Genomic DNA, 10,299 nt, shown 5'->3' on the forward strand with positions numbered 1-10,299 from the left:
ACCCTTGTAAATTTAACCTTGACTTGCCATGCTTGCCACACATCAAATGACCAATGATTTAGGCCTCAAAAGTTTATGAAATGTCAACCGAAGACTGTATTTTATCAGCAAATCTGGATCATATTTACACACTTACAGGAACTCTCTGGGGCCCCAATACCACTTTTGTTTGAAGATTTTGCACTTTTTGAATTTTAAAGGGCCAACAATCTGCTAGATCTGCTGGACAGAATTTTGTCTGCATCCTTGCTAAATTTCGTGGTTGTGGGAGTTGTATTTCTGCAGATATTAAAATTTAAAATGAATTCTTAGGTAACATGTTTTTTAATTGAAAACATGAAATTCTAAAAGTTCCTGCCACTTAAAAAAAACTTGGTTTTGGGTCCCAAATAACAAAAAAGTAATCTCTGAACAAAATCTGAGGCAACGGAGCAACAAGGCTATCTGAATTGACACGGACTGACCCAGTTTACATTTAGACTTTTGTTTATGGTACCATGGTTCTCTCATCACAGTGTGGGTATGTCTGATTGAATGCTGTCACTTAGACAGATGACACCAGTTGTTTGTTTTTTTGTTTTTGTTTTTTGGTGTTTTATTTTGTGCCAGCTGTCATGTGATGTTGACATTTCCTCTAAAGATGGCCAAACAGCAGGACAGCTCTCAGATGAAAGCGATACTCTCATATGATGACAAGGAAAAGGAGGAAAAGGTGAAGCTTGAAAAAGAGCTGAGCAGCAAAGAAAATTCAAGTCAGACCAGCAGCTCGTCCTCCTCCTCTGGACCAGTGAGGATTCAGAGGGAGGAGGTCACATCTTCCTGCTGTCAGCTGGACGATCTGAAGCGGCTTCCACATTTCCATGGCAACCTGGGAAAGCTGCGTTTCTCTACGACACACACTGTCCTCATAGATGTAAGAGTTTCTCCTTTGTTGTTCTTACTGTTTGTGCAGACAGAAACTGGAAAGCTGGCGTCTCATACCAAAACTGTGGGTTGGTACATGCTGCATAGTATAGTGCCTAAAAACAGTATTCACCTCCCTTTTGTAAGCTTACCCTTTTGTTGTTTTTCAACATTAAGTTGTGGTTAACATAATTTGACTTTTTAGACAGGGATTTACAAAAGAAATACCAGAAAGAGACTATTGATGGAGGCCACCAAGACACCTATGACTCCTCTGAAAGAGTTACAAGCCTCACTGGCTGAGATGAGAGAGACTGTGCATTAAAGAACTGTTGCCTGTCGCTTTACCAATCAAAGCTTCATAAGAGAGCGACAAAGAGAAAACCACTGTTGAAAAAAGTTTGTATTACATCTCGGCTAAAGGTCACTAGAAGGCATGTGGGGTTTTTATTATTATTTGGTCTGGTGGGACCAAAATGGAGCTCTTTAACAATCACACCAGATGCTATGTTTGGTGGTACTAAACACTCATTACAAACACACTGTGAAGCATGGTGGTGGCAGCATCATGATGTGACGCATGGTGGTAAATCCTGGCTTCCAAGTATTCACAACAATTCAATTAAAAAAAGACAGCTTTCAAGGGGGGTGAATGCTTTTGTAGGCACTGTCTATAGAGATCTTAAGCCTATTCAAAAATGTAGTTTGAAACGGTTGACTCCTGCCAACAATCATCATTTGTACTAAATGTATCAGTAGTCCAAGTGAAGTACTTCTTGAATATGGCTGTCTCAATTCTCTTCCAGGTGTCTGTTTTCAACTGTGGAGCAGGACTCATTGCTCAGGAGGGCAGAGACCTGTGGAACAGTAACTTTGTGAAGATGCCCTGTTCACAAGCAAGTATTACTTTAAGATTAAAACAGCAACTCAAACAGTGACTATGTTACCAGGAAAAAGTCTACGGACATAAAATGACCACAAATACACTAAATACACCACAAAGAGAGGAAAAACCAACACAAAGAGACAAAAAACACAACAACATGATACCTTAAAGTCTTAAAAAATGTAAAACCACCACAAAGAGATGGAAAACTGGAATGAACCTGCTTCAGGAAGAAACATGAGCTTTGTACAAAGAAGCTAACATGGTCACTGTCACTCTGATTGACTGATTGAAATATTTCTTCTTTACTTTGCTATTTATTATCATCAATTAATCAGCCAATTTTCTTCACTTTGTTATTTCTCATAAACAAAGGAGGGAAATCTTCACAAGTTTAGAAGCTGAAACCAGAATATTTTCAAATTATTTCCAGGTTTACATTAAAATATGACTGATGAGTTGTCAGAGATTTGGACTCTTGGCTGTTTAAAACATTTACAATAGTGAAAATGGACCATGTTGCAGGCAATGAATCACAGTGGACCCTCCCAAGCAGCCAGGTGGAAGCTGATCTCCAAGCAACTGAGCGCTCTGGCCAGCAAAAAATCAGTGAAGGTTGATCATGTTGTGGTACGTTGGCAGCGTTTGCACATTTTTACACTCATATTTAATAATCTGTCTTTGATAAACACAAAATGTTTGACTCTCCTCTGCCACACTGTCTCTTCTCACCAGGCAGCCATCATCAAATTTAACCCCAAGTACAAAGATCGGTGGTCGTTTGACGCCCTCCACACATTTGTCGAGGTCAGAATCAGTCGACGTCTAATCACTTAGTTTTGTGTGTCCATGTGGTAACAAGTGATTGTACTTTCTTTCCAGCATGTTCCAAAAACAGAAAACTACTTTCACACACTGTTTCCAAAGATTGCTGCCTTGGCTTTGAAGCTGCCTGACCAAATAAAGAAGGTAACACCCAGTATATATTAAAGATATCTAATGAATGTAAGCCAAGAAAATCTGAATAACTTCATACATAATATTATCCAGCAGAAGCTGTTAAGCCCTATAAAATAGACTGAACACCTCACATCATCACCAACTACCTTGAACCAGCTATAGCAGCCAAGTGCATTTGATAGATAAGATCATCTGTCTTTGATGAGGAAAAGAACCAGATTCAATCATCCTGAAAAGAGATATTTTGCCTGGAGATGGTGATGAGGTGTTTGGATGCTCTCAGGCTATCCCGCTGCTGCAGAGAGGACGCCCTGCATCCATCACTCTGTCACAGGTTCAGATATCCTGCCTGCTCGCCAACGCTTTTTTCTGCACCTTCCCTCACCGCAACACCTCCAGACCGGATGCTGAGTACCACAACTACCCCAGCATCAACTTCAGCAGGTCTGGAAGCACCTTTAGTAGGCCAGTCTGTGGATCTGGTGTGAGTTCTAACTGCTGATTCTCGTCCCGCAGTCTGTTTGGAAACTGGTCAGAGCGGAAGAAAGAGAAGCTGAGGGCCATCATGCATTACTTCAACGTGGTGACTAATGAGAGTGAGTTCAAACCTCATCTCCTGGCGGTTTGTGAGACATTTCAGTGAAAGCCTGTGATTGTTTCTCAATGCCTTTGCAGACACTAACCTAGAAGGACTGGTGACGTTTGAGAGACGCTGCCTCAGAGACTCAGATGCGCCCAGCTGGAGGAGGTAAGAACTTCTGTTTTCTTTTACAGACCTCTAATAAATACTGAGTAACTTCTCATGTAGACATCACAGTCATGTTGTCTTCAAAAAACCAAAAAGCAGTAAGTTCTAGAAAGATAAAATAACATTTAATAAATTGCTCGTATCTGTGTGAAAGGTGCTGCACAAGTACTTTAATTTTCGGACTGTTGAGTGCACCTGAATATAAGCCGCACCCACTAACTTTAAAAAGAAAACAAAATTTGTACATCTGTAGGCTGCACTTGTCTATAAGCCGCAGGTACGTGAGATATTTACACAGAAAGATCTTTTTAACTTTTAGTTAAATACGTGCCGTAAATGCTTTTTCCAAACAGTGTAACACGGCTGGTTAAACAAATAAAAATATCGTATCCTACCAGGAAATGTCATTGATCGCTATCTACATCTTCTTCCTGTGCACGAAAACCACTAAAGTGTCGGAATTGACACACCCTCAGAATTACTTCTCTAACTTGGCTCCTTGCCAATGCAAAAGCAACCGGTTCTTAGGAGGTGCCAGATTTGAACCAACTAAGCACTGGCCCTAGCACCAGCATGGAAATAGCACCTGGTTCTTTTTGGTGGAAAAGGGTTTTTGTCACATACTTCCTCAGCCTCTCTTTTGTGGTCGCTCTCAATGTCACTTTCGTCTTGAGGCAAATTTGCCCTTGAGCCTGTGCTGTCCTCTTTATCAGGCAGCAGTCCAGTCTTTCGAAACCCTTTGGTGATAGTAGATTTTTTGACACTGTGCTATGCTGTCAGGATCCAGCCCGTAAAAATCCATCAATTAGTCGCATCATTGTTTAAAGCACTGTTTAAAACAGTGTTCAATGCGTGTGAAAAAAGTAGGGGCTTATATTCCGGAAATTACGGTAAATAAACTTTGGATTCATCCTCTGGGGAACATGAATGTCTTTGCAAAATGTCACAGCAATCCTTCCAATAGCTGTTGAGATATTTCAGTGTTGCTGAGCTGCTCTTCGCTTTTTCTGAGTCTTTTTGTTTCTGCGGCAGCTCTTCGGAGAAGCTGCAGAAGCTGTACGTGACGTCAGACGGCAGCATTGAGACTGAAGGTACAGGTCTGCTTCAGGTAAGAACCCAACAGCAGGCGATGCTCAGCTCAGTCAGAGCAGTGCTGATGATCCGTGTGTTTCAGGTGGACTTTGCCTCCAGTCGGATCGGCGGAGGAGTCCTCGGTTCTGGTCTGCTGCAGGAAGAGATCCTGTTCCTCATCAACCCGGAGCTGATCGTGTCGCGTCTTTTCACTGAGAAGCTGGCGGACGACGAGTGTGTGATCATCACAGGTACAATTGTGTCATCAGTTCTTCAGTGGGTTAGAAATCTTAATAGAGGAATCGCGTAATTGACTAAAAAAACTATCAAACATGAGCTGATTCCATCTTCTCCTGAGTCAGAATTTGATGTATTTTTTTATAGTTGCCCATCGTCGATAGACCACTATAGAGTAATCATGCCCGTGTGTTTTGTGTGTGTGCATGTTTTTTTTTGTTTGTTAACAGTCTAGCCCTTTACAGGAGAAGAGTTTGAACCTGAAACTTCATACATGTTCTCGGTATGTATCCCTTCTCAGAATGATTAGATTTTGAGGTCAATACATGCATTGGTGACTGCTACAGAGGTCAAAGGTTGCATTTCCCAAAAACAGCTCTGTATGACTGAAAATGCACAAAAAGACATAAAAATAAAATAATCTCCAACTTGTTTGTTTGCTGAAAACTGCAAAATTACAGAACTTTGTAGAAGATGATACTGTATATTTTGGGTGTTTTAATGGGTTTTATTGTGTTTTTCTCTCAGGCTCCCAGCAGTTTAGCTGCTACTCTGGTTTTGGCGACAGCTTTGAGTGGGCGGGGCCTCATGAAGACGGCCTTGAAAGGTCCGAGCAGCTGCTTCATATGCATTTAAAACATTTATCATTGGGATTTGGAAATTGATTTGATGTGATCTTTGCAGAGATGAGTGGGCTCGGCTAAAGAGGCAGATTCTCGCCATCGACGCTCTGCACTTCAAAAACAGCAGGGAGCAGTACAATATGAGGAAGATCACCCGGGAATTGAACAAGGTGACGTTTGTGCAAAACACCAAAGTTTCTCTTTATTTTTTTTTTACTGTTTTCTACAGTGTAGAACAAAGTGGGAAACATGAATACTGTTAACCCTATTCAGGACTTTTGGGGTCTTTTGAACCCCAGGCTATTTGGTTTAGGTGACTGGTATTGTTTTTTTTATTTTTGGAGATTTTTTTAAATATAAAAAGAGGGACATTGGTCATGCATTTGGACCAAAAAAATATGTCAGCTTATCAGAAAGTTTATTTAACATAGTATAAAGGTCTATAATGAAAACCAACAAATATTTTATACATTTCTTGGGGTCCAATGGACCCCGAATGACCTTAGATAACAGTGCTAATATTTATGTAGTTCATGTCAAATGCTGCAACATTCTTGGTCAAACTGAGTCTACTGTGAAGAATTTAATCCGTTTTTGTCATACTTGCATACTGCAGAGCTCTGAAACTTTTTGCTAGTTTTATTAACAGTTTTCACCAAATCTCATCACAGTTTTTATAGATTCCTTAAAAAATTAGGTTTTCCTGTTTACATTATATGTTCATTTTTATATGATTTTATTGCGTTCCTAAAGGCATACTGTGGATTTATGGGGGAAAAAGGACATAAAGAGCCCGACATCGCTACAGGCAACTGGGGCTGTGGAGCTTTCAACGGAGACCCACAACTTAAAGGTTAACATTAATGATGGATCACTGACTTATGAGTCCAAAACCCTTTTCATTTCGAGTTTCTTTGTCTGTTGGTACAAGTAATGAGGGGAACATGAATACACTCACCTAACTGCTGTTGTTGTCTGCTCATGTCCAGCTGTGATCCAGCTGATGGCAGCAGCAAAGTCCAGCAGAGGTTTGGCCTTCTTCACCTTCAGGAATGAACAGCTGGAGCGAAGCCTGCAGCAGATGTACCACCTGCTGGTCACAGAGAGGGTTACAGTTGGTGAGAGATTCCAAACTCACAGCAGCATTTATTCAGCTTCCTCCCTGGTTGTTGAATAAACCCCTAAAAACTCATCTGCATGTGTAGCATATTTACTAAGTTTTTTGCCACCAATTTGATCCAAGTCACTCATTATTTAGTATCTGCCAAAACTGACCCCCAATCTGCCACCATTTTCCAAGAAAACCCACACCTCAAGCACATTACAGTTGTTGAAGTCAACCCAGTGTATGTGCTTGAATAGCTCTGCGATGCATTCAGAGTAACACTGCATTTCTACATGCAAGGTGTTCTTTAATGTTTCGAAGGTGCTCACAAAGTGTGTTGTGACGTCTTGGTGGGACACTGTCTGAAATGTAGTGTTTAATACTTTGCTGACCTTCAAACTGCAGGTTATTTAATTTGACAAGAAAAATACCTAAATCAAAAGTAAATGACTTAGTAAATATGCAGTGTTGATACACAGAGAGAAGTTTTTAGGAGTAAATCAATGACTAGAGAGGAACTGTATCAGGTAGATAAAAAAAATAACTGATAAACTGACACCAGTGGTCTTGATTATGAATCCTCCTGGTAATAAGTAAGTTTCATTTTGCTTATATTTTTGTTGCATATTGTCTGACTTTTACTCACACCTGTAGTTTTTCGCTGCTGTAGAATTGTAGTAGTTTTGTGTTTCAAGCTGATGGATGATGATGATCGACACAACTTTACACAGCAGTGAGGCACATTATTACCTGACTTCCACTCACGTGTTTCAGCTAAACTCTGAAAAATATTGATGTTAGCTTACAACATAATTTTTCCAGTTCCCTTATAATTAGCAGCAAACTGTGACTGTGGAGGACCTTTGTTGGAAATAATTCACAGCTAAATATCAGCTAATGTTTAGGAAGTTAGCTGTAAAATAACAGAGCGTTACCTTCAACTTTTTCTTTAATGTGATGCTAATTCTTAATAATGCTTCCTTGCAGGGAAACTGTATGCACTTCTGGAGGACTACTGTGATGTTCTGCACAAACCTGCTGGTTCACATGTGGATCTGTATGAGTTCATCAGAAAAAACATCACAGGTGTCAGGAGTCAGCTGTGAGGATGTTTGAACCAGAATGGAAATCTAGACGGTTTAAGTAACAGGAAAGTAAAACCTGCTCAATCATCTGTTTGTCTAAAAGGGTATTTTTCGTTTTCTTCTTAATTTATTTGCTAGTTGATGGAATAAAAATTACTCTGGCTTCAAGGTTTAACAAACAGGAGCTGCTGAAAATAAGAATACAAATTCTAAATGTGGGCTTTCTGTTAGGGCTGGACAGTGAATTGATTTCAAAAAGCGAAATGGGAACAAATCAACTAGCAAATCACAAAGGCTGTTATTTTGGATGTATGTGTGTGTCTGATCTGACCCCGAGTTTAACTGTTTTACAAATTCATTCCTTCCCTTCCTGTTTGACATTTTTGATGATGTGTTGTGCTGTAATGCTCAGTCATGTGTTTTTTGTAAAAAAGTATTTTCTTTCCATAGACGTTCAATTTATCATCATAGAAGAGGAAAGAAAGTAGATTTACATTTAGAAACTGCATCGGAGAATTTAGATTTAGTTGTTTTGTTGTTGTTTTTTTGTTTAAATTTACTCAACCGAATTTATCAGCTAATCAAATTACTGATTAAACTGTTACTGCAGTTTAGGACAGATGTGTCAAATCCAGGGTTTAGACTGTAGCATCAGTGGTTTTACAAACACGTCATCCTTCTTGTGTGGCAGTTTTGATGGTATCTCACATGATAATGGTTTCAAATCTGCCACACAATGAATATTAAACGAAAGCCATCTTTTTAAAAAAAACGTAAAATCACAAATCAAACTTCTTTAGAGTTAAGATGTCTTCTTCAACTCAGTCAGCCTGACTTCATGGTGTAGGAGTAAAACTCACAAAGCATGTTAGTGCTAAAAGGAGTTCTGCAGGCTGACGCAAGGATTCACAACAGTTCAAACGGTTCACCTTAAACTAATAAAGGAAGTCAGAGGACAGCAGCTGGCAGGCAAAAAGACATCCGGTTAATGGCTGGAAAGGTCTAAGCCCACATTTGGCAAGATTAAAGACAGGGAAGACGTACAGATGGTGTGGCAGAGTTCAGTGGAAGCTCAGTGAAACTCAGGAGCTTCTGAGGGAAGAGTCAGTTTACTGAATTACCTGCATTCTGGTGAAACTTTATGCACCAATTTGTTACTTTTTAGGATCAATTTACAATGAAAATGTCTATATTTACAATTCAAAATCTAAATTAATATACACTGATCTAATTCCACAATGGATTCAGTGGTTGTTTGAGCTCAGAATTCTTATTTTGAAAGACTCTGCTGGAAAAAGACTCTATAATGTAAAAGTTTCATTGGTGGTGACAAGTACAAGAATTAGGGCAGATGAATCCCCACTGAAGTCTGCACATTTTCTGATCAGTTTATCCATAAAGTTCTGCTGTGTGGCACAATTTGTCAGTGAATGTCACATGATGGATGAAATGGTAGATCACATGAAGCTGCACATGCAGTGGACTTTGGCTATAATTAAAATTGTGTTTATTTAAAAACACCTTTGAAAATCCCCTGAGCTGACCTTGAGCGCTGTACAGGTTATAAGACATACAACAACATTTGTACAAAAAGCAAAAATGAAAATTGTATTACAAACTAATTAAACATTGAAATATATTAATACAGTGATAGTTTTCGGTTGGCTCAACAAATCATCATCTATTAATTGTGTTTTTTCTACACTAAAATCGTCTCTGTCTGTTCATTTATTGCACTTAATCATTATTTAATGACACATTTAGTGTGTTTTGATGAATTTGTTCCATTTTTGTGTCCAAGTTGTGCAAACCAGAATGTCACCCTTCATCACAATGTATTTGTAAAAGTTCAAAATTATTGTGCATTTACAAACCTGCTTGAGAGACAAATCCCAGCACAAAACTGTCTGTTCTTGTCTAGATTTTTGTGACTACAGAGATTTTAGAACTAAAACTACTTTTGTGAATTCATTTTCTGTCTGTTTCAAATGAAAAGAGATGCATACATAGTGCTGACTTACAATGATGGACCTCTGCTTAATAATGTGTTTTCAGACAAGGTACTTCATACATGCAAGACTGTTGATGTTTTTCTCGAATCTTGAGCTGGAAAGAAATACTTCCAACAGCACAGTTCAATAGTTTTTATTTGTTGACAACAATAAAACATGTAACACTGTATGAAAATAAATACATCCTTCAAATGCGAGGAGCTGAGGAATGTCTTTATGCCTTTCTAGAAGCCGCTACTATCACTGACATGTTTTTATCCTTTTTGAAAACCATTATTTCAAGTATTCTGTTGTATTTGGCACAAGTGGATTTTTACAGTGATGTGAGAGGACTCTGGGTGAACCACAGAGGGAGACAATAAATAGACACTTGAAAGCAGAGTGGAAGCAGAATTTATCGAGAAATGGAGAGAAATGTTCGATGTTGGTGCGTATGAATCTCTGAAAACAGCCATGTGCTTTCAAAGTGACGGCAGAACTCATAAAAGTGCAGAAATGTGTTTGCTTACTCCTCACTGAGATTGTACACAAAAAGCAGACAAGCATATTTTCATTTTTCATTTTCACTTTTACTTTCCTGAAAAGACTCGTGCTATTTGCTTTCAGTTTAACATCATTCAGCTAAAGTACACAACAGCTGTGAGTACATCCCAGCAAAACATCACTTAA

General features: G+C 39.1%; 1 protein-coding gene across 2 annotated transcripts; it reads left to right on the plus strand.

Annotated features, from left to right (window-relative positions):
* The first annotated feature begins 412 nt into the window (after window positions 1-412).
* Window positions 413-9,835, plus strand: pargl (poly (ADP-ribose) glycohydrolase, like). 2 transcript variants are annotated; one of them, XR_520195.1, is made up of 16 exons: window positions 413-913; window positions 1,710-1,799; window positions 2,315-2,419; window positions 2,525-2,596; window positions 2,672-2,758; window positions 3,033-3,193; window positions 3,266-3,345; window positions 3,425-3,497; window positions 4,530-4,605; window positions 4,672-4,819; window positions 5,334-5,412; window positions 5,490-5,598; window positions 6,182-6,281; window positions 6,418-6,546; window positions 7,521-7,881; window positions 8,388-9,835. XR_520195.1 is itself a non-coding variant. In XM_008281816.1 (15 exons), the coding sequence occupies exons 1-15, from the start codon at window positions 620-622 to the stop codon at window positions 7,637-7,639; spliced, it is 1,722 nt and encodes a 573-aa protein (XP_008280038.1). In that variant the 5' UTR covers window positions 413-619; the 3' UTR covers window positions 7,640-9,827. The 2 variants fall into 2 exon arrangements, 1 of the variants encoding a protein (XP_008280038.1); XM_008281816.1 differs by having other exon boundaries at window positions 7,521-9,827.
* The last annotated feature ends 464 nt before the right edge of the window (window positions 9,836-10,299 follow it).

Source organism: Stegastes partitus, unplaced genomic scaffold, assembly GCF_000690725.1.
Source record: "Stegastes partitus isolate 25-593 unplaced genomic scaffold, Stegastes_partitus-1.0.2 Scaffold246, whole genome shotgun sequence".
Taxonomy (NCBI): Eukaryota; Metazoa; Chordata; class Actinopteri; family Pomacentridae; genus Stegastes; species Stegastes partitus.

Excerpts from the sequence above, each read along its gene's own strand:
- pargl (XM_008281816.1), top strand. The coding sequence starts at position 620 with ATGTTGACATTTCCTCTAAAGATGGCCAAACAGCAGGACAGCTCTCAG. Across the intron at positions 3,194-3,265 it reads CCCAGCATCAACTTCAGCAG|TCTGTTTGGAAACTGGTCAG; the intron begins GTCTGGAAGCAC and ends CTCGTCCCGCAG. Across the intron at positions 4,606-4,671 it reads AAGGTACAGGTCTGCTTCAG|GTGGACTTTGCCTCCAGTCG; the intron begins GTAAGAACCCAA and ends CGTGTGTTTCAG.